Genomic DNA, 25,302 nt, shown 5'->3' with positions numbered 1-25,302 from the left:
GCACAGGTGATCAAATACCACCAAAAGGAAGTTCTATTTGTGGGAAAAAAAGGACATCAATTTTATTTAGGTACAGCCTCGCACGACCGCGCACTGATTACTGTAGTAATGTCACTGGTCCCCCCTAAAGTGTCAAAAATGTCAGTTAGGGGTCCGATCTGTCCACCGCAATGTCGCAGTCCCGCTAAAAATCGCAGATCGCCGCCGTTACTAGTAAAAAAATAAATAAAAATGATAGAAATCTTTCTCCTAGTTTGTAGACGTGATACCTTTTGTGCAAACCAATCAAAATACTCTTATTGGGAATTATTCTTTACCAAAAATATGTAGCAGAATACAAATTTGCCTAAAATGATAAAAAAATGTATTTATTTTTTATTGGGAATGTTATATAGCAGAAAGGGAAAAATATTGTTTTTTTTTTTCAGAATTGTCGCTCTTTTTTTGTTTATAGCACAAAAAATAAAAATCGCAGAGGTGATCAAATACCACCAAAAAAAAGCTCTATTTGTGGGGAAAAAAGGACATCGATTTTATTTGGGTACAGCGTCACACGACCGCGCAATTGTCCGTTAAATTAACGCAGTGCCGAATCGCAAAAATGGCCTGGTCATTAAGGGGGAAAATCCTTAAAGTTCCAGAAGTGGTTTATTTGGTAATAGAACAAGGTGACATTTAGCTATGAATATGAAATGCCTCCAGAAAAATACATCATTCTGTGACGATTGCTTTAAATGTTAAACTGTGACCGCTCGGGGCTAAGTCCTGCCTGGGTGAGGCCCGGTTATTATAATGTCACCTGATATCCACCTTCTGGTTTCTTCACAAGACAGACGCATGGCATTCCATCAGAACCAATGAGTATATAAGTAGCTGAGTGATCGGTAATTGTACTCAGAACCTCCGCCACCTCACTCCAACTACCATTCCTAAAGGTGGCAAAACTCAACTGACAGCTAACTTTGCGCACTTGTTGGAAGAACATCAAGTTGTTGGAAGACTCTTGCAGACCCGGGACATTTATACACCACATTAGTCGGTCAGTATAAAACTTTGATTTCTAAGTCATTCTGATTGTCTCCTTTATGAAGGGAATATCATGAGAGAATGACGGAGGCTGCCATTGGTTACTCTTCATTTTCTGATTGCTGGTTGGCTGGTTATCATGATTATTCTTTGGCTTCATTGCTCTCTGAGTCGCTACCTTTGTAACATGTTTAATGGCAATATAAGGACTTACTTAACCACTTCCGGACCGAGTCCATTTCTGACATTTGTTCTTTACAAATTAAAATCTGTATTTTTAGCCAGAAAATTACTTAGAACCCCCAAACATTAAAAAAAATATAAATATATATATATATATGAACCCCCAAACATTATATATATATATTTATTTATTTAGCAAAGACTCTGGAAAATAAAATGGCGTTCGTTGCAATATTTTGTCATGTGGTATTTGCTCGGCGGTCTTTCAAACACCATTTTTCTTAGAAAAAATACATTTCACTGCATTTTAAAAAAAACTAAACAGTAAAGTTAGCCCATTTTTTTTGTATATTGTAAAAGATGATGTCACGCCGAGTAAATAGATACCCAACATGTTACAGTTTAAAATTGCGCACACCTGTGGAATGGCCACAAACTATGGTACATAAAAATCTCCATAGGCGAAACTTTAAAAATTTTTAATGGTTACCAGTTTAGAGTTACAGAGTAGCTTTTTTTTTTTTTTTTTTAAGAATTATTGCTCTCGCTCTGGCGATCGCGTCGATAGTGATACCTCACATGGTTTTAACAACACTTTAATTTGCGGGCACAACTTACATAGGCATTTTCTTTCGTTCGCAAACTCACGGCGACAGGGGGAGTTTAAAAAAAAAAAATCCTATTTATATAAAAAAATGTACATTTTATTTAATATTTAATTGTTATTTTTTATTATTTTATTATTTAAGTTTAAAATTTTAGCACAGTTTTAAAAAAAAAAAAATCTGATCAATTTGTTGCTGTCACAACATCCCTTGCGACAGCAATATGTAGTGACAGGTACTCTTTATGTAAGGAATCGGGGGTCTTAAAGACACCAAATCCCACCACTGCACTTCAATGTATTCAAAATGCCGAAATCTGCATTTTTGAATACTGACAGTTTTTTAAATTCGGCGCCTTTAGCCGCCGAGTAATTCAGCCGTAACGTCATCACGCCGCTTCCGGGCTACTACATCGGAGACCCGATCAAAGCAGAATTTGGAGATTGATCTCTAATGGAGATTGAACAGTCAGCGTGTGTGTGTTAAGCTTTAGATTTACCAAAACCATGTAACGTAAGGACTACCAGGCATCCGATTTGTAATGAGTCAGGCAGAACCTTGTATTATTGTTTGTAGTTATATATATATATAATCCTATACATATGTCTATCTATCTATCTATCTATCTATCTATCTATCTATCTATCTATCTATCTATCTATCTATCTATCTATCTATCTATCTATCTATCTATCTATCTATCTATCTATCTATCTATCTATCTATCTATCTATCTATCTATCTATCTATCTATCTATCTATCTATCTATCTATCTATCTATCTATCTATCTATCTATCTATCTATCTATCTATCTATCTATCTATCTATCTATCTATCTATCTATCTATCTATCTATCTATCTATCTATCTATCTATCTATCTATCTATCTATCTATCTATCTATCTATCTATCTATCTATCTATCTATCTATCTATCTATCTATCTATCTATCTATCTATCTATCTATCTATCTATCTATCTATCTATCTATCCCTAAATATTGTATATTGTTAAAGTGATTGTAAAGTCTTGTGTTTTTTTTTTAAATAACTAACCTGTTATACTTACCTCCTCTGCGCAGATGGATTTGCACAGGGCAGCCTAGATACTCCTCTTCTCGGGTCCCTCGTTCCTGTTGAGTGCCCCCACAGCAAGTAGCTTGCTATGGGGGTACCTGACCCGAGCTGCAGCTCTGTGTGTCCATTCAGACATGGAGGTGCCGTTCGGCCCCCACCCCCTCTATCTCCTGATTGGCTAACTGACTTTGATTTACAGCAGCGGGAGCCAATGGCGCTACTGCTGTGTCTCAGCCAATCAGGAGAGAGAGAGTTCCTGGCGGCTGAGGGACTTGTGGACATCGCTGGATAGAGATGGGGCTCAGGTAAGTATTTGGGGGGCGGAGAGGGGCTGCTGCACACAGAAGTTTTTTTTATCTTAATGTATAGAATGCATTAAGATATATAAAAAAAAAAAAACTTGTGCCTTTTACATCTCCTTTAAGTCTGGCATGTTATATAGTCAATAAAAATAATGAATATTGTAACATTTATGGATGTTTGTTGTATTTTTTCTTTGTATTTATTTAGTTTACTTTGGGTTTTTGTCCCGGTTCGCACATGCAAATTCACTGCGGGTTCCTGCATTGCATTCAACCCACAGGCAGTTTACACTGCCATATGCGAATCGCTGGGGGTGTCAATATAAAGTTAACAACACCCCCAGATCAGATCGCATATCACAGTGCCAACTGTCAGTTCGGACATGAATCGGATCGCATAGATGTGAACACCCATGCCATCTGATTCTGGAGCAGACCCAAAAAAGGGTCCTGTGCGACTTTGGGCCGAATGCGATGCAAATTCAGCCATACAATCTGTATGGCTGAATTTGCATCGCACAGACATCGCATGTGATTTGCAGAGCAGTGTGTTTCGAATCACATGCAATGTCTGTCATTGCATATATGTGAACCGGTTCTTACTGTATTACACTCCAGGTTTGAATCGTATTGTTTATTTGAAGTTTTTTAGATTAATTTATGCAATAATATATACATATATATATATATATATATATATATATATATATATATATATATATATATATATATATATATATATATATATATATATATATATTATTGCACACATTAATAAAAAAAAAAAAATATATATATATATATATATATATATATATATACTGTGTATATATATATATGTGTGTGTGTATATATATATATACAGTGGGTACGGAAAGTATTCAGACCCCCTTCAATTTTTCACTCTTTGTTATATTGCAGCCATTTGCTAAAATCATTTAGGTTCATTCTTCTTCCTCATGAATGTACACATAGCACCCCATACTGACAGAAAAACACAGAATTGTTGACATTGTTGCAGATTTATTAAAAAAGAAAAACTGAAATATCACATGGTCCTAAGTATTCAGACCCTTTGCCCAGTATTTAGTAGAAGCCCCCTTTTGATCTAATACAGCCAGGAGTCTTTTTGGGAAAGATGCAACAAGTCTTTCACACCTGGATTTGGGGATCCTCTGCCATTCCTCCTTGCAGATCCTCTCCAGTTCTGTCAGGTTGGATGGTAAACGTTGGTGGACAGCCATTTTTAGGTCTCTCCAGAGATGCTCAATTGGGTTTAAGTCAGGGCTCTGCCTGGGCCATTCAAGAACAGTCACGGAGTTGTTGTGAAGCCACTCCTTCGTTATTTTAGCTGTGTGCTTAGGGTCATTGTCTTGTTGGAAGGTAAACCTTCGGCCCAGTCTGAGGTCCAGAGCACTCTGGAGAAGGTTTTTGTCCAGGATATCCCTGTACTTGGCCGCATTCATCTTTCCCTCGATTGCAACCAGTCGTCCTGTCCCTGCAGCTGAAAAACACCCCCACAGCATGATGCTGCCACCACCATGCTTCACTGTTGGGACTGTATTGGACAGGTGATGAGCAGTGCCTGGTTTTCTCCACACATACCGCTTAGAATTAAGGCCAAAAAGTTCTATTTTGGTCTCATCAGACCAGAGAATCTTATTTCTCACCATCTTGGAGTCCTTCAGGTGTTTTTTAGCAAACTCCATGCGGGCTTTCATGTGTCTTACACTGAGGAGAGGCTTCCGTCGGGCCACTCTGCCATAAAGCCCCGACTGGTGGAGGGCTGCAGTGATGGTTGACTTTCTACAACTTTCTCCCATCTCCTGACTGCATCTCTGGAGCTCAGCCACAGTGATCTTTGGGTTCTTCTTTACCTCTCTCACCAAGGCTCTTCTCCCCCGATAGCTCAGTTTGGCCGGACGGCCAGCTCTAGGAAGGGTTCTGGTCGTCCCAAACGTCTTCCATTTGAGGATTATGGAGGCCACTGTGCTCTTAGGAACCTTAAGTGCAGCAGAAATCTTTTTGTAACCTTGGCCAGATCTGTGCCTTGCCACAATTCTGTCTCTGTGCTCTTCAGGCAGTTCCTTTGACCTCATGATTCTCATTTGCTCTGACATGCATTGTGATCTGGAAGGTCTTATATAGACAGGTGTGTGGCTTTCCTAATCAAGTCCAATCAGTATAATCAAACACAGCTGGACTCAAATGAAGGTGTAGAACCATCTCAAGGATGATCAGAAGAAATGGAAAGCACCTGAGTTAAATATATGAGTGTCACAGCAAAGGGTCTGAATACTTAGGACCATGTGATATTTCAGTTTTTCTTTTTTAATAAATCTGCAATAATGTCAACAATTCTGTGTTTTTCTGTCAGTATGGGGTGCTATGTGTACATTCATGAGGAAGAAGAATGAACTTAAATGATTTTAGCAAATGGCTGCAATATAACAAAGAGTGAAAAATTTAAGGGGGTCTGAATACTTTCCGTACCCACTGTATATATATATATATATATAATTATTTTATTTTATTTCTTTTTTTCTGATCAAATATTGTTAAGTCTATTATATTACATATATGAATATTGTAACATATATAGATGTTTTTTTTTTGTTTATTTGTCTTATTTTGACTGTATAAAAACTATATATAAGGTAATGGGAAACCCTGTAGGACTTTTTTTTTTATATTATTATTTTTTTTTTTTTGCTAAATTACAAACAGAAATTGGTTGCTCATATAGGATATATTTTCTAGGGTCTCTGATAACCATGAAGACAACACTACTGCTATCTGTACTGTGCGCTGCCATGGCAGGTGAGTGACGTTTATCTCCTTTTATCTTATAATCTCACATCTGGAATACAGAGACAGCGATCATTCCCAGAGATTGGAGGGAATGATTGGGGAAGGCCAAATGAACAAAAATAAAGCGAGGGAGATCCGTACTCTTATTGAAGTGTATCTAAACCCAAGAACAGGGGAGGACTGGGCCAGGGAGCAGGGGGGCAATTGCCCCCCAGGCTGCTCTGATTCACCATAAAAATGGTGCACTGCTTCTGCCACAGACATGCCTAAAGGATTCCTGGTGGAGAGAAGTAAAAAGTCCCCACTGCTGACGTACTGAGTGCGGGATGAAGACAAGGACAGAGCGCAGGCCTCCCCCCAGCATTGATGGTGTAAACTATGTCTGTGCAGAGGCCGGTTCCATGCCCCACTGGAGACTCTCCTCCCCCAGGCAGCCCCATCCGAGCTTTCCCAGCTCCCCCCAATCAGCCTCCGCTGGCCAGCTTGGGAACCCGGATTCGGCCGGTGGGTAGAGAGTACCTGGAGTGGAGCTTCAGCATGGAATGGGAGTCAGGAGGAGGGAGAGTGGGAGGGGGGGCCGAGTCGCTGCACCATGGGCCTCTGGTTTGTACTTGCCCCCTGGGCCAAAAGTTGCCAGTCTGCCCCTGCCCAAGAATGAAAATATAATATATTGCAGCTTGCTGGTCCTTAGTGGAGGCTGCTTAGGTTTTCTTTTTTCAGACTTTTTTTTACACATCACCTGGTGATCCTTCCAGCCTTCCAGTTACATCGCTCATTTACCGTATTGTATCTATGACCAAGCAGTGTTATTGCTTAGGGCCACAAACACCTCCACCTTTCATCATCTGCATAACATAGGAGGAAGGGGTTCTGTAGCTCACACATGAAAACTGGGCAGGACTGATAACACTGTTTGAGATAAGACTGCAGAGTACACAGGAGAGCTCTGAATTTCTGGCAGGATCAACAGATATAATAAAATGAAATAAGAATTAATGGCAGCCCTGTGTGGCTGCTAAATAGCAGTGTGGTTTGCTTGCAGGTGCGGGAATGTGTGTGATTTACATCTTCCCACACCAGCATGTATGTGAACCTAACCTTATTCATGAACATGGGTGAATACAACACAGGGGAAGAGTGAGGAACACTTTGTTTATGAATTGTAACACTTTTGTATATTGGAATATTTGGTTACAAGTTGCAACAGTTTGACACAAATTGGATTGTTGTGGAACAATTCAAAATAAACTTCACATTATCTCTGATTATTTATTTTGATCCTTGTGTTACATAGTAGCTGGATTTGAGATCTGTTTAGACTTCCACACAGGAACACAGAATGGACTTTAATGTGTTTTTCTGTCTCTCCAGTGGCTGCGTCTGTAACCTGTGGAAGTGTTACCTGTGCTGATGATGAGTATTGTGACACCAATACCACTACCTGCCAGTGCAATGCAACTTTCTATCCATACAGAGGTACGGTATGATATCATACAATGGTTACAATGGATCTCATGCCTTTTAAAACCAAATATTGCATTTTCACATAAACCATATGAGGTCCCCATAACATACATAGTACCAGGGGCGTAACTACAGGGGTTGCAATTGCAACCGGGCCCCATGCTCCAGGGTGCCTGTGCGACTCCCCTGTACACCTGGATAGGGGGGGATGGTGGGAGCAGCATATAGAGAAATCACTGTCCTCCTTTTTCCTCCTGCAGCTTCAGAAGGAGATTGGTTCCAGAGGCGTAACTAGAACCTTCAGGGCCCCCGGTGCAAGAAAACATGAAGGGCCCCCAGACTCCTGGCTGGGGCCTTTCCCTTCAAGCCTGGGGCTCTTCCCACTGATCCTGGAGCCCTTTACTCCCGTTGTGGGGCCCTCTATTACAGTCCCGCAGCGGGACCCTTTCACAAGTCCAAGCTGTCCAATAAAAATGCTGCAGTGGAGGCTCTCCTCTCACTGCAGTGTCATTGAAGGGGGCGTGTGTCTAAAAGACAAATGCTCCCTCCCTTCCAGTCCAGTCCTCCTAACAACAACGAAAAAACATGGGTTTATGGTATAAGGTTTACCCATAATCAGTAACCACTAATGTAAGGGGGCATTACACTGACCACCAATATAGGGGACATTACACTGACCACCAATATAGGGGGCATTACACTGACCACCAATATAGGGGACATTGCACTGACCACCAATATAGGGGACATTACACTGACCACCAATGTAAGGGGGCATTACACTGACCACCAATATAAGGGGCACTACACTGACACCCAATATAAGGGGCACTACACTGACCACCAATGTAAGGGGACATTACACTGACCACCAATATAAGGGGGCATTACACTGACCACCAATATAGGGGACATTACACTGACCACCAATGTAAGGGGACACTACACTGACCGCCAATGTAAGGGGACATTACACTGACCACCAATGTAAGGGGGAACTACACTAACCCCCAATATAGGGGGGCCATACACTGACCACCAATATAGGGGACATTACACTGACCACCAATATAGGGGACATTACACCAACCATCAATGTAAGGGGGAACTACACTAACCCCCAATATAGGGGGGGCCATACACTGACCACCAATGTAAGTGGGCACTACACCAACCATCAATGTAAGGGGGAACTACACTAACCCCCAATATAGGGGGGCGATACACTGACCACCAATGTAAGGGGGAACTACACTAACCCCCAATATAGGGGGGCCATACACTGACCACCAATATAGGGGACATTACACTGACCACCAATATAGGGGACATTACACCAACCATCAATGTAAGGGGGAACTACACTAACCCCCAATATAGGGGGGCCATACACTGACCACCAATGTAAGTGGGCACTACACCAACCATCAATGTAAGGGGGAACTACACTGACCACCAAAATAGGGGGGCGATACACTGACCACCAATGTAAGGTAGAGCTACACTGATCACCAACAGTCAATGTTTTGTATGTAAATTGGAATCTTTAACTCCTTGACTCTATGGCAACTTTCTCCCCAGTCTCTGGCCACTCTTGCCCCCCTAAAGTGGGTATATATAGAAAACCCCTATATTGCATCAATTACATCCCTGTCACCTTCCCATCTCAGATATGCCGAATAAAATTCATGTTTTTTTCAGGAGCCACTCCATCTGTAAATCTTACTTGTACTGGAGCAAAATTCAATATACAAGTGTCAAAATGTTGGTTGGAAAAAAATGGTTATAATACGTCAGATATAAGGCTGAACAGCACCAACCCCGAGTGTTTGGCAGGAAGGGAGGTTGTGGATGGGAAATCGGAGATAACCATTTATCGTCCATTAATAAGTTCTGACTGTAACACAGTTCCTGTGGTAAGTTCTTCTGACATGGTCCTGACTGTAAGTGTTTGTTTTACCCTCATTTTTCATGCTTTTACAACATTAATGGACAACATGCCCTGCTACTTTGACAACTCCCCATCCTCAAACACATACCTGGTATCCCTTGTGCCTTTTACCAGGTCCTCCAAGTCAGCACTGTTCCCTGAACTTCCTGGTTGCAGATGAGATAGAGAAGGGAAGAGGTGTAATTGGCTCCTGCAGTTGTCTGGGAGGAGGGATCAGGGGTGGGGGTTGCTGGGTGCTTTGTGTTTGAATAGACACACACAGCCCCAGTAAAGGGCACACATTCACGGGTGTCCCCTTAGAAGCCGGCTAGTTAAAGGAGACACCCATAAAAAGGAGCTGAAGCCCAGGCAGCCATAAAAGACACAAATAACATAGCTCTGTATTCACTAATGCATCATGAAATATATATTTTTTAAATGCATCAATATCAATCTGACCTGGTTTCAGCCTCTTACAGTCCCTGTACAGCACAGCTCAGACTGGGAAGGAAAAGCAGCACATATAGACAATTATATATATATGAAAAAATTGAGACATGATCTTGGATATAGTGGTACCACATTCAATATATAAATGGGAAAAAAAGGGGGAAGAGATAACCCCCAGGAGTGATCGGACTTTTAAGGCATCCACTAGTTAATCTCATAAAGAAATGTGCAATCCTTAAATGTTTAAATACATGCACAATTTATTGTGACAACATATTAAAAATTCTCAGTACATAAAAAACCATCACGTAAATGAGTGAGCACAACAGTGCTGATCAACATGCTCCTGAGCGAGAAGAACCCATAAGTGGTCTGACATGTAGCAGGGTCTGTGTCTGAAGACCATCAAGATGGCCGACCTCCTATGCCCGGGTTAGAAGGGTTCTAATGGGCAAGTTTGCCAATGGATCGCTACACGTTTCGCTATGCAGCTTCTTCAGGGGATCCTATTGGTGTTATAATGGTGGATGAAGGGTACCTAATATTCTCTTGGATGGAGGCTGTGAAGTAATAGTGGTACTAGAATTGTTCCTACTGGAATTAACCACTATATGTACAGTATATATCCTTCCCTTAGAGGAGCTACAGCTGTTTGGGGACATCTTCACTGTCTCCCTGCCGGCGGGGGTATCCCACTCTGATTGGATCGGAATCCATATGAGCTGTGGCTCCTCTTACTTCACAGCCTCCATCCAAGAGAATATTGGGTACCCTTCGCCCCCCATTATAACACCTATAGGATCACCTGAAGAAGCTGCATAGCGAAACACGTAGCGATCCATTGGCAAACTTGCTCAATAGAACCCTTCTGAGCTGGGCATAGGAGGTCGGCCATCTTGATGGTCTTCAGACACAGACCCTGCTACATGCTGGACCACTTATGGGTTCTTCTCGCTCAGGAGCATGTTGATCAGCACTGTTGTGCTCACTCATTTACGTGATGGTTTTTTATGTACTGAGAATTTTTAATATGTTGTCACAATAAATTGTGCATGTATTCATACGTTTAAGGAATGTACATTTCTTTATGAGATTAACTAGTGGATGCTTTAAAAGTCTGATCACTCCTGGGGGTTATCTTTTCCCCCTTTTTCTTCACATATAGCCAAGTAGTTCATGCGCTAACACACATTATTTTGATAGGAGGAGAGAACAGAGTGAAAGAGAGATGAAGCCTCTGCTTCTCCTTTCACTGTCCAGTCACAGGCTTGGGGTGGGGGGGGGTCCAAGGGTACCATGACTTAGATAAAGTCGGTTGAATGGTAGTGGTCATTAGACTGAGGACATCAAACGGCAGTTGAAGTTGAATATTGCCGAAAAAGCTACTTTTGTTATTTAATCCTATGATATGCTATTTATTTTTATCTGGTTGTTTTGGGCTGAAGTTCTGCCTTATGAAAATTAGAGCCTTCTTTTTTGATCCTTCAGAGAATACACTGACATTAAAAGTAACTATCTGCTAATGTGTGGATTACTGTATGGCGGTAAGTTTTCTGACCTTGTCTAATGACTTCTGTGCTTCCTCTCTCTACAGATGAGTGCAACCCATGTTATGTACACAAATCAGCTGTATATTTTTGGCAAAACGGATCCGATCCGAATAACAAATGACGTTGTCCTGAATGTTTCCTGTTCTTACCCGCTATATATGAATGTCGCTCTTAATGTGACGCTGCGCCCAATACTTGGGTAATTATTATTGCATACTTTCAGGGCCAATGCTGGCTATCTCTTACGATATTATATTCTAGTGTCTACTCTTCTATCTTCCATACAGTAGATGTTAAACTTACAGGTCTGTAGTTACTGATTGAACTTTAATGAAGGTACTAAAATGGGCTTGTGCCAAGCTTCAACAGAAACAAAAACTTAAAGCGGAGTTCCACCCAAAAGTGGAACTTCTGCTCATCTGCTTCCTTCCCCCCTCCGTAGCCACATTTGGCACCTTTCAGTGGGGAGGGGGAAAGGGGTTCCTGTTTTTGACAGGTACCCTTCCCAACTTCTGAGAGACAGCAGCGCAGCGCTGTCCCTTGGAGGTTCCGTCCCCTTTCTCCTTCCCCTGCCGCTGAGCCAATGAGAATGTGCAGCATGCTTCGCGCATGTGCAGTAGGGAACCGGCTGTGAAGCTGAAAAGGCTTCATTGCCAGTTTCCCTTAGAGGGAATGGTGGCGGCAGCACCAGGCAGCCGATCTGAAAATCAGCTGGGGTGCTGACATCGTGGGCTCCCTGGACAGATAAGTGTCTATATAATAAAAGTCAGCAGCTACAGCATTTGTAGCTGCTGACTTTTATTTTTTTTTCCACAGCTGGAACACCGCTTTAAATAGTTTTAGTTCCCTTTAAATATAACCGAGCCCAACTCTCTGAGGACACATGGGTGAAAATAACTGAGCCCAACTCTCTGAGGACACATGGGTGAATATATATTATAAAAGCAAATCTCATAAGTCCGTCCAACATGTAAGCATTACACAATATTAACCACTTCAAGAGCAAGTCTAAGTTAAAGTTAGAAAGTTACTTAGAACCCCCAAACATTATATATAATTTTTTAGCAAAGACCCTAGAAAATAAATTGGCGATTGTCGCAATATTTTTTGTCACGCGGTATTTGCGCAGCGGTCTTTTAAATGCAATTTTTTAGGGGAAAAAATAGACTTCACTGAATTTAAAAAACTAAACAGTAAAGTTAGTCCAATTGTTTTTTATGTATGTATATGTATGTTTTGTATATTGTAAAAGATGATGTTATGCTGAGTAAATAGATACCTGACATGTCACACTTTAAAATTGCGCACACTCGTGGAATGGCGACAAACTACGGTACTTAAAAATCTCCATAGGCGACGCGTTAACATTTTTAGCAGTTACCAGTTTAGATTTACAGAGGAGGTCTTTTGCTAGAATTATTGCTCTCGCTCTAACAGTCGCGGCGATACCTCACATGTGTGATTTTAACACTGTTTAAATTTGTGGGCGCGACTTACATATGCGTCTTCTTTGGTGCGTGAGCACATGGGGACAGGGGTGCTTTAAAAATATTTTTTTTTCTTATTTATTTTTGTACCCTGTACCTATTAAAAAAAAAAAATTGATCACTTTTATTGCTGTCACAAGAAATATAAACATCCCTTGTGACAGTAATATGCAGTGACAGGTACTCTTTATGGAGGGATCTGGGGTCTAAAAGACCTCAAACCCCTCTTCTGCACTTCAAAGTTTTCAAAACGCCAAAATTAGCATTTTTAAATACTTTGAATTTTTAAAATCAGCGCCGTTGGCTGCAGAGTAAACCAGATGTGACATTGTGATGTCGCTTCCAGATTACTACATCGGAGACCCAATCAAAGCTGATTCTAGTTTTGTTCGGGACTCCGACCAGCCGGTGGACATGGCGGCTGGTCGCTCTGGTCTCCAGGTGGGACAGGAGACCTGGGCGGAGCGGTGGAAGGGACATCCCCTCCCACTGCTTGTGATGACAGCTGGGCTGCTATTTAGACACATTGGTTGCTACCACATGAAAGCCGACCGTCCACTCTAAAAAAACGATACCGGGGTAATGCCTCTGGCTGCAGGCATCACCCCCAGTACAACCACTTTAACAAAATGCCGTACAGATACGTGATTTTAAGTGGTTAAGGGATCCAAAAAGAAAATCATATAGAAAAATGTGCATTAACTCTTTATTAGAGATAACAGGTTAAAAGTTAGGTTAAACTTCAAAGTTGGATTAAACTTCTTGTGCCAAGTCTCAGTAAATTAGAAAAAAAAAAAGCTTAGATATAACTGAGCTCAACTCTCTGAGGATACATGGGTGTAAGCAACTTGGGCCAAGTGTTTTCAAGTAACCATGTCACCCTGTGACCTAATGTTCCCACAGTATAAGACTTTTTAAGGCCTTTGTCTCCTACCTTCCCTCTGCTTCAGTGCTGCAGCCTCCATGAGAGTCTTTGGCATTCAATGCTTGTGCATCCCCTGCCACACCGCATGGTTTCTTCCTCCTCACCCTACGACGCTGCTAAATCCTGTAGTGACATTGGGGTCAGAGGAAAAAAAAACCATGGCATGCGCTGGGAGGCACTTCCAAAAATGTTGAATACTGAAGAGTCTGGTGGAGGCTGAAGCACTGGACCAATGGGTAGGAGATATGGGCTGCCTGACAGATGAGTATAAAAGCTCTTCTATTGTAGGAACATTTCTTCTTCATTTTTTTCCCAACCTAACAAGGTCACCTAAAAGAGAAATATGGGTTTTAAAAAAAAAGAAATAAACATACATACTCTATCAGTATCATACAGTATCTATGTGATTCTGCAGTGGTCACCTGTGAGCTCTAAGGCCCAGAACTGAGCAGTCACATGGCTACTTATTGCTCAGTTTTCGGTCTTCTCTGAGTGGAGAGCAGTGACTGTCAGTCACCATTCTCTGCTCTGCTCCTCCAGTACTCACAGGAGCACTGGGCAGGGGTAGGGGTGGGTGCAGCTGGCTCTAGCTCTCAGCTCAATGTCAATCAGGCAGTCGAATGGATCTTGACAATATTGGTGGCAATGGTGGGAACTTTCCAGAGCCTAGAGAGGCCTTGCCATGCCAGCTGATAGCGGGAAATCTGGTTAACGGGAGAGTGAGTACATGCACTCCTGTGACCCACAAGAGAAGTATGGACAAAAAATGCTTTTGGTGTACTTATCCTAAATTATTTTAATTTCGCTTTTTCATAAACGCTCATTTTAAACCTTCATGGTGCACTTGATATTGTATATCAGCTTTATTGCTTCCATCAATATACACAGAGCTTAAGATGATATCTAATAGGTTTGCTCTTTATCCTTAGTGCAAATAATGACAATTCTCTGTATAACATTATTGATGCATGGCCATATACCTGCAAGGGTTTCTAGGTAGGTAACCTTTGTCATGTGTTTATTTTCCAGGACCACAGAAATAACCGGCCCTACAGGAAATGGAAGTTTTGCAGCTGTAATGATGGCCTTTAAAGATAACACATATACAACCCCTCTCTCAGAAGATGACTCCCTGTATGTGGAAGATACTATATACCTTTCAGTACGAGTACCAGATCTGGATGTTAACACCTCTAAACTCAAAGTGGTGAATATTTATGCCTCTCCTACTAATTCAAGTATCCAAAAGTACTATCTTCTTCAGAACGGGTAAGTACATAGTACACTGGTTATGAATGCTATGTGTTCTTTGTACATTTTGACTACAGAAATAATTCACTAAATACACAGAACAATATTCCGTACCACCTTAAGGCCGGCCAGAGATGGAGCAAATTTCTATTCTTCAAACAGACAGTGTTAACAAGGAAAACCCTCGTTAAAAACAGCCGTTAGCAATAATTGCATGTAAAATCCGACAGCCCGGTTGTACTCAAGTTGATCGATCAACTTGGGTACATTTAGCCTGCCCATACATGTTTTGAGATTCGAAATGTCTATGGTTGGCTTAAGAGTACATTGCTGAAGTGTTGGCATGAAGTTCTGAACTAATCTGGACAAGCCAACTTTCTAAAGTGATATCATTCCTGGAGTTCATCTTTACAGCCCAACTCAAGTCTACATTTTGTTCAGTTTTAGAATGGGGAAGGGTTGGAACCCTTGTGAGGTGTCTGTGGCTACTTTGAGGCACTTTCTGGTTACTGATCCATGCTTGTGAAATTAGGACTAGAACTGAGGATATGGGGTCATTATGAACACTGACAGCAATTAAAACCAGCCAAGAGGTTACTACTCTTCACCACACTGCTCACTGTCTATGTCCTCACTGGAGAGATCTTCCATCATTTTATGTCCCTGTATTTTTGGTGTCACCAGTACAGGATGTGAAAGGAAATTTTGCCTCGGACAGCAATACAAGCCTTGAGAAGGGTCTAGGTGTGGAAAATAGGAAAGTGCCAATACAATTCAGGGGTATAAGGAGTCCACCTTTGTCAGGACTCCAGGAACTTGGGTATATGCAGAGGTGCTGGACTAGGGTGATGATTTGTGAACAATCCAACAATCTTTGTTCATGGGTTTCCCAGCTGCTTTAGACAGCAAGCAATACATACCTAACAGTGGATCAGGGCCATCCTAATGCATGGGTAACCCTGGACACTGCCCAGGGGCCCCAGGAGCATTGGGGACCCAAGATAATCTTGCATAACATCACACTTGCTAACCGTCCTGGATTTGCAGAGACAGTCATGCTTTTTACTAATCTGTCCTGGAATGGCTGTGTCCAGGGCGGCATCCCTAAACCTGTACTGTGCCTTCCTGATGCGAGTATTGTGCCCTTCTGCTTCCCTGCCGGTACTGTGTCCTCCTGATCCCAGTATTGTGCCCTTCTGCTTCCCTCCCAGTACTGTATCCCTCCTGATCCCTGTATTGTGCCCTTCTGCTTCCCTCCCGGTACTGTGCCTTCCTGATCCAAGTATTGTGCCCTTCTGCTTCCCTCCCGGTACTGTGCCCTCCTGATCCCAGTATTGTGCCCTTCTGCTTCCCTCCCAGTACTGTGTCCCTCCTGATCCCTGTATTGTGCCCTTCTGCTTCCCTCCCAGTGCTGTGCCCTCCTGATCCCAGTATTGTGCCCTTCTGCTTCCCTCCCGGTACTGTGTCCCTCCTGATCCCAGTATTGTGCCGTTCTGCTTCCCTCCCGGTACTGTGTCCCTCCTGATCCCCGTATTGTGCCCTTCTGCTTCCCTCCTGGTACTGTGCCCTCCTGATCCCAGTATTGTGCCGTTCTGCTTCCCTCCCAGTGCTGTGCCCTCCTGATCCCAGTATTGTGCCATTCTGCTTCCCTCCCGGTACTGTGTCCCTCCTGATCCCAGTATTGTGCCCTTCTGCTTCCCTCCTGGTACTGTGCCCTCCTGATCCCAGTATTGTGCCCTTCTGCTTCCCTCCCGGTACTGTGCCCTCCTGATCCCAGTATTGTGCCATTCTGCTTCCCTCCCAGTGCTGTGCCCTCCTGATCCCAGTATTGTGCCATTCTGCTTCCCTCCCGGTACTGTGTCCCTCCTGATCCCAGTATTGTGCCCTTCTGCTTCCCTCCTGGTACTGTGCCCTCCTGATCCCAGTATTGTGCCCTTCTGCTTCCCTCCCGGTACTGTGCCCTCCTGATCCCAGTATTGTGCCATTCTGCTTCCCTCCCAGTGCTGTGCCCTCCTGATCCCAGTATTGTGCCATTCTGCTTCCCTCCCGGTACTATGTCCCTCCTGATCTCAGTATTGCACCCTTCTGCTTCCCTTCCGGTACTGTGCCCTCCTGATTCCAGTATTGTGCCCTTCTGCTTCCCTCCTGTTACTGTGTCCCTCCTGATCCCAGTATTGTGCCCTTCTGCTTCCCTCCCGGTACTGTGCCCTCCTGATCCCAGCATTGTGCCCTTCTGCTTCCCTCCCAGTACTGTGCCCTCCTGATCCCAGTATTGTGCCCTCCTGCTTCCCTCCTGGTACTGTGCCCTCCTGATCCCAGTATTCTGTCTTTCTGCTTCCCTCCCGGTACTGTGTCCCTCCTGATCCCAGTATTGTGCCCTTCTGCTTCCCTCCCGGTACTGTGTCCCTCCTGATCCCAGTATTGTGCCCTTCTGCTTCCCTCCCATTGCTTTGTCCCTCCTGATCCCAGTATTGTGCCCTTCTGCTTCCCTCCTGGTGCTGTGTCCCTCCTGATCCCAGTATTTTGCCCTTCTGCTTCCCTCCCGGTACTGTGCCCTTTGTGTTAATTAGTCTTTGATTTATGGCGTGTTTTCTTATTGTTTAAAATCGAAGTACAAATAAATACTGTATATGTTTTATTTCTATCAACGAATTATACTTTAATTCTTAAGAGTAGGTGCATAAATTAGGGCAGGCTGGTAGGGGCCCCAGAGTATTACTTTGCCCAGGGGCTCATGATGCCATTATAAGACAGCCCTGCAGGGGATCTAACTCTTCCCCACACTATACATTAATTATAATATAAATGTTAGAACTACAGAGCTCTTTCAAAATGATACCAGGTTTCAGTGCAGCCTTGAATTAACATTTACATTTTTGCTTGATATGTTTCTTATTGAAGGGCCCTTTCCCGCCACCTGTTGACGGGCTACTTTGCTCAAGGCAGGCCCAACACATTGACAATCCATTGTTTCTCGATAGGCCCAGTTCACAGCAATATGTAGGTCAGCATTGGATAAAATACATTTAATAAAATTCAAATTGATGTATTTCATTTGTTTCAATGCATTAAGGAGAAAATCATGTAGGTGTGAGGTGTGAATAATTATGGGTCACAGCACAGGTATTCACTTCCTGCGTATGGCACAATCACTCCACTAAAATCCACTCCATAGAAATGTAAATTAAAGACTTTAATACTGAATAACAGAAACAATATAATGAACACATGCCTGGACTTGTTCAGCTATAATATACATATAAAGAATGAAGATATGCCATGTATTGTCGTTCTATAAATTACAGTATATACTGTACTGTATATATAATGAACACACCCCATATATCGTTCAGCTGTAATAGTATGTGCCGGTATTGTGTTCTAAACTTTAGATTACAGTAACTAAAAAATAATCAAAGGTTTCTATATCCAGGTGCCCATCCAGCCAAATATCTTCTGACCAGCTAACAGTGGACAGCAATGGAATCAACATTGAATCTCGGTTTGCTATGAAAGTCTTCCAGATTGCCAATTCTAACACCGTCTATCTCTATGCCGATCTTTCACTCTGCACTAATAATTGTACCACGGTAAGACTCAATATACACATAGAGACTGTTCTGTGATTTCTGTGCCTGAAGAAGGAGGCGGGGTTATTTTTAGCCATACACACTAATACTAGCACCAGTTTAGGCAGGAGCAGAATATCCTACCTGCATGTCCTTGGAGGAAACTAACACAAGCAAAACATGCAAACTCCAGGCAGAGGATGTTCTGGATAGCATTCAATTTGAGGTTCCCAGTGTTACAAGGCTAACTATCAAACTACGGTGCTGCCCCAATGTCCTCAGCTGGCTTTCTAATCATTGCATGGCCTAATTAAGATGCTTGGAGGTGTTTATGGACTGAAAATTTGAAGAACAAAAAAAATTCCACACCAAACAAGAATACAAGCTTCCCTCTTGATTATCTGATCTGCTGCTGCTAACCAAGCAGGTAGAACAGTGCTGAGTGTAATGAGCATATTAGCTTAATTAATGGCCAACTCCACACAGAAATGGTGAATAAAATCTTATTCTGGCTTCTGATATTGAGATACCACCATCAGAATTAACAGCTCTGTCCATCTATTGCAGCCATAACATGGGACAAGCTAGGGTTTTGCCCAAGCCCAAGTCTATCCCTAACAAAGGTAATTGATGGCATCATGCCCATCCCTCATAATGACAATGGACAGTTTCATGCCCATCCCTAACAATAACAATTGGTGGTTTTATGCCCATCCCTAACAAGGACAATTAATGGTTTCATGCCCATCCCTAACACAGATAATTGATGGTTTCGTGCCCATCCATGACAAAGACGATTGATGTTTTCATGCTCATCCCTAACAAAGACAAATGATGGTTTCATGCTTATTCCTCATAATGACAATTGATGGTTTCATGCCCATCCCTAACAAAGATAATTGATGGTTTCATGCCCATCCCTAACAAAGACAATTGATGGTTTCATGCTCATCCCTAACAAAGACAATGGGTGGTTTTTGCCCATCCCTAACAAAGACAATTGATGGTTTCATGCCCATCCCTAACAAAGACAATTGATGGTTTCATGCCCATCCCTAACAAAGACAATTGATGGTTTCATGCTCATCCCTAACAAAGACAATGGGTGGTTTTTGCCCATCCCTAACAAAGACAATTGATGGTTTCATGCCCATCCCTTATAAAGACAATTGATGGTTTCATGCCCATCCATAAGACAATTGATGGTTTCATGCCCATTCATAACAAAGACAGTTGATGGTTTCATGCCCACCCCTAACAAAGACGATTGATATTTTCGTGCCCATCCCTATTAAAGGCAATTGATAGTTTCATGCCCATCCATAAGACAATTGATGGTTTCATGCCCATTCATAACAAAGACAGTTGATGGTTTCATGCCCATCCCTAACAAAGACAATTGATATTTTCATGCCCATCCCTATTAAAGGCAATTATTGGTTTCATGCCCATCCATAACAAAGACAATTGAGGGATTCATGTCCCTCCCTAATAAAGACAATTGATGGTTTCATGCCCATCCCTAACAAAGACAATTGATGGTTTCATGCCCATCCCTAGCAAAGACAATTGATACTTTCATGCCCATCCCTATTAAAGACAATTGATGGATTCATGACCATCCTTAACAAAGACAACTGATGGCTTAATGCCCGTCCATAAAAAGACAATTGATGGTTTCATGCCCCTCCCTAACAAAGACAATTGATGGTTTCATGCCCATCCCTAACAAAGACAATTGATGGTTTCATGGCCATTCCTAAGAAAGACATTTGATGGTGTCACACTCATCTCTAATATAGATAATTGTTGGTGCCATGCTGCCCTGGTAAAATGTAGAATAAATAGGTCATTGGGGAATAGGGCTCAGAGAGACTGAAACCAATGTGGAGGGGAAATGCAAACTATTCCAGGGAAGTCTCATTATTGGAGTGAAAGAAGAACCCTGTGTGCCCGCATTCTCCACTGTTTCCAGATAAAGGAACATGAAGTGGATGATGTGACTTTAGCATAGCTGGGGTGTTTCTTGGATACAATTTGCAATTCCTTCATCAATTTCACCTGTCTGGAATTTTTGTTGAATTACTTTTATTTTCCTACAGACCTGCAGCTCTCAATCCAAATCAGGAGATTCCCAGACCATTGCAGGAAGAGTCGGCATCTTTTTGGATGCAGGTAAGTCAAGTCATGTTCACAGTTTTGTTACAGTAATTTTATGTGTTCCTTCAGTCACATATATTGAAGTCCAATTCCAGACAAAACATTTATTTTTTCGTTTTGGATAATGCAGAGGAAGGCTTAAAGCTTCTATCAATTTTTAACTGCTGTCTTTGTTCCCTTTGGGTGGGATTTTCCCTCACTTCCTCTTCTGTCTGACACCTGTCACCCGACCAGGAAGTAAGGAGAATGTCCCAGAGGGGACAAAGCAGTAAAAGCCTGCAGAGATTCCAACCCTTTACCATCATAATATAGAAAAAAAATATTTATTGCTCCATGCGTCACCTGTATTTACCAGACCAAAAAGGCAGCACGTTGTCCATTGTTAGGATTTATTGTCAGGGATTACAAATGCTTTCACTTCCACTACACAATTATATCAGCCTACAGTGAATGTGAATATCATACGATATATCCAGAAGAATGAGTATCAGTCCGGTTGAGGTCTCCAATTAACAGATATGTTTTTCTTTATTTCCAGCTGATACCAATTACTATTTAGATAACGGATCTACTAGAGGTAAGTAATCTCTTACATTGAGAATTTTAATGGTATAAAGTGGTGTAGCTAAACATGTTTAACCCCTTTACAGCAACAATACCCTTATATGTGGGGGCAGGGCTGGTTGACCTCAACATCCAGCCCCTGCATATATGCAATGCTGTCTTGTTTGGGGAGTGCTCCACCGGTACCCCCAGAACTGTGACTGAGCTGTCACCAACAGCTAACAGTCAACTGCTGACAATCAGCAGATGGTAGGATTGACTTTGGATGATGTCAGCACTGTGCAGCCAACTACAGCGCAGCATGATCCGGAGACCCTCCTACTGGCCGTTGGATATCAGGGCCCATTTAAACCACCAGCTCCCACTAGTATAAAGGGGTTAAAGCTGAGTTATATTAAATCTTATAAGTTTCCAGGTAAAAAACCAATAGGGTTACCATATTACCTGCCAAAGGATTTGTATTTCTGTCAGTCCAGTCTTGCAGTTTTCACAGCATTGGCACACAGCACAGCCAGGAGGGTGACACCATTTTCTCTCATGTCCTCCTTCCACCCTAGTCTGCTGATTGGGCAGTGAAGGAGCAGTAACAAACTGATTAGGTAATCTCCCTGATCAATTTGCTCTCTCATTCTATCAGCATGTTCCTTTTAACACATTTACATGCAACACATGATTGGTACCCAATCCTTGTGCTGTTTCTTCCTCTCACATTCTAGCCCTGCTGTACAGGGACTGCAGGAGGCCGATACCAGGGCACATTCAAGTACTTATACTGCAAAAATATTGTCTCCTTTTTTTTTTTCTCTCCAAGGTCTCCTTTTGAGCTTTTGTAGATTCAGGTTACTGGCCACAAAAATAATAAACTCCCCCAAAGAGATATGTAAAATGTTCTATTTCGCCCCATTTCATCTGCCTAATTCTAACAATGACAATGACTAGAGGTTATTATCTATCCCTATATTTCCCTACATACATTGTATTTATCTAAATATCTATTGATATTAGTTTTATTATAAAAGCAATAGGGTGGAGGGTTATCAGCAATGAATAATGTAGATGAATTTGGTGCCCTTGGTGACTAGTAAGCACCCTCATTTTAGCTGTGCCACATACTATAAATTGCATATAATTGTAGCTCAAAGAGAAAAATAATGGACTTTATAGGCACTGTGCCCATAAAGTCAATTTTTTTCTCTTTGAGCTCCAATTATATGCAGATTATCAGCACTGACTGAGATGTTCAGTTAGAGAGACAGTCTGAAGGCAAACAGCTTCTGTTGTGTTGTCTTCGGAAAACACATAACGTTCTGTAACACCAACATCATAGATTTATATCCTGTAATAAATATTTTTTGGTTGTATTTATTCCCCCTACTGAACAGATTTCCCATTACTTCCTTTGTGGTCAACTTCAAAATAAAGTAGAGGGGGATCTCTCTATTAAACGCAACAGAGATATGTGGCACCACATCTAAAAAAAACATTACAATGAAAGGATGAATAGGACTTTAAAGATAACTACTGGGAATCCCATAAGGAAAACCAAGTACTCAACAGATACAAAATATGAAACTAATTATGACAACGTGATAACAAAAATATTAAAACCATATCATATGGAAAAAAAATATATATGGTACATACTAGTGATCGACCGATATCGGTTTTTCGTTGCCGATACCGATATTTTGGCCAATGCATATCGGTATCGGCCGATATTTTCGTACATTTACAAAAAATATATTTTTCATTTTTTTTTCTTGACAGGTACTCTTGTGGAGGGATCTGGGGGTAAAAGACCCCAAACCCTCCTCTGCACTTAAAAGCATTCAAAACGCCAAGTTTGGCTGTTTTGAATGCTGTCATTTTTAAAATCTGGCGCCAGTACCGGAAAGGGATGTCATGACATCACTTCCGGTTTTTGCATGGAGACCCGAACAGAGATGAATGCGGCTTTGATCGGGTCTTCGGCGGCCATGCAGGCTGGTTGCCCTGGTCTCTTGGTGGGACGGGAGACCAAGACCAGCCACGGAAGGCGGCAGGAGGGGGGGGGGAAACGTCCCCTCCCGCTCCTTGTAATGACAGCCGAGAGGTTTCTCAGCCGCATTGGTTATCATTACAAGTCAGCCGACCCTTGGCTATGGACGCCGGTACCAGGTCGATGCCTCTAGCTGCAGGCATTAGTCCAGTACAAGCACTTTCCTGAAATATCGGCAATATCGGTAACCTCAGGGGCCGATTTCGATATATCGGGGAAAGTGCAGACTGCCCCTCGATATATCGGCTTCGCCGATAATTGGTCAATCCCTAGTACATACAGTACAGTATCTCCCCAGACGAGGTGGCTATATAGCACAAGAACCTGTTACATGCTCGTATCAAACTAAGATCTTGTATAAAGGAACACAGAATCTACGATAATCTTTTGGATATCTGGGCCAAATAGGAATCTCAAGCATCATAAGCCAATGGATCGCTACGTGTTTCGCTTACAGCCTCCTCAGGAGATCCTATTGGTACCTGACCCCCAGGGGGAAACAAAGGGAGTACATGAAGCACCCAGACCAGCATAATGGCATAAGGAAAGGTCCCACACACATCAGTTCCAAAGTGGAATGTGTACATCAAATACTCTATAGCCAAAACAGCAAGAGTTCTGTCCTAGGGCCATACAAATCTGCAAAGTAGCCACAAATGGCAGATGGATTCCGACTTGTAGTGGATGGTAACACGGTCGTCTGTCCAATGTAGGGAGTGTCACAACTTCTCTCTTCTGGAAAATGGAGCTACGCTCCTACTTGTGCCGATCCTCGCCGTGAGATACCCCATGGAGAACTCGGGATACGTCCACCTATATATTTTTTCCATATGATATGGTTTTATTACTTTTATCATGTTGTCATAATACATTTTATAATTTTTTATCTGTTGAGTACTTCGTTATGGGATTACCAGTGGCTACCTTTAAAGTCCTATTCATCCTTCCATTTCTTTTGTAATCTCTCTATTAAAGTGTACATCCAGCCAATTTTCTTTTTTCTTTGTAGCTTTGGAATTAGTCCAGAAGGATAATGACCTATTTTGGGCCTTTATTGCCATTTTGGGATATGTTAGAGACATTTTCCTTTTGCTTACTGTCCTAGAAACAACAGTTTCACCGAACAAGAAGTGAGAGAAAATCTCCAACAGCTACACAGACAGAAACCATTTTTAGAGAGTATGGAAAGGCCAATATACCTGACAGTTTTTTTTTGTAACAGATTTTCCCTCACTTTATATCTGGTAAAACTGTTGTCACCTTAACAGTATATGTGGGTAAATCTCTCAAATGCCGCCAAGCTATGAAATTATTAAAAAACTAAAATTTTGGTTGGAAATACCCTTTAAATTCTCACAATGTCACAATCTGGTGTAAAAGTTGGCTTTCTTTATATTGAAACTACAATGCATCTTCCATAAAGACAGCCCTTCCCGCTCCATTCCTAATATCTCTTGTGTGTTGTTCCAGGTTTCTCCATGCCTTGGACTTTGTCTGCTCTGATCTCCTCCTGGATCTTGATGAAGATGATGTAAACCCTCAGAGAACCGACCATCCCGGCACCATGAGACTTTGTTGTAACGTCAACCCCAATGCTCTCAGCAGAGAGAAGTTATGAAGGAATCTTGTATCTAGTTCATTTTCTGTGAATGGTATTGGCTGCATCTTATATAACGCTACCTAAGAAAACCTTGCTGCTATGCGTCCTGATTATCTCATTTTGTACAGAGCTGATATCCTGCTTTTTGTCTTAAAGCCTGCTTTATACTTGAACTATTTATTGTATTGTAATTTATTGAACAGTAAGAATTGTTAATGGAGTAGACAATATATAGATATTTTGTATCACTGGAGAGCACACTATGTACTTTTTATTGATCTTTAATATATAATAAACTGCAAAGTAAT

The 25,302-nt window shown here is 42.0% G+C and overlaps 1 protein-coding gene and 1 long non-coding RNA gene across 2 annotated transcripts in view; one reads left to right on the top strand and one right to left on the bottom strand.

Annotated features, from left to right (window-relative positions):
• Positions 1-25,302, bottom strand: part of LOC309567853 — a 1,051,047-nt gene that overhangs the window by 557,044 nt on the left and 468,701 nt on the right. The gene's annotated exons all lie outside the window — the stretch shown is intronic.
• On the top strand, positions 5,970-25,012 carry LOC309568271 (uromodulin-like; the record flags this gene model as incomplete). Its single annotated transcript, XM_082273940.1, has 10 exons — positions 5,970-6,015; positions 7,378-7,482; positions 9,172-9,386; positions 11,445-11,599; positions 14,842-15,081; positions 18,497-18,653; positions 20,735-20,807; positions 21,331-21,369; positions 24,404-24,524; positions 24,865-25,012. 10 exons carry the CDS (start codon positions 5,970-5,972, stop codon positions 25,010-25,012), a joined length of 1,299 nt encoding a protein of 432 aa, XP_082130066.1.

The sequence above is a fragment of the Pelophylax lessonae genome, assembly GCF_965119305.1.
Source record: "Pelophylax lessonae genome assembly, chromosome: 12".
Taxonomy (NCBI): Eukaryota; Metazoa; Chordata; class Amphibia; order Anura; family Ranidae; genus Pelophylax; species Pelophylax lessonae.
Note: the sequence above shows the minus strand (reverse complement) of the source record. Positions and strands in the feature narration are given on the sequence as shown.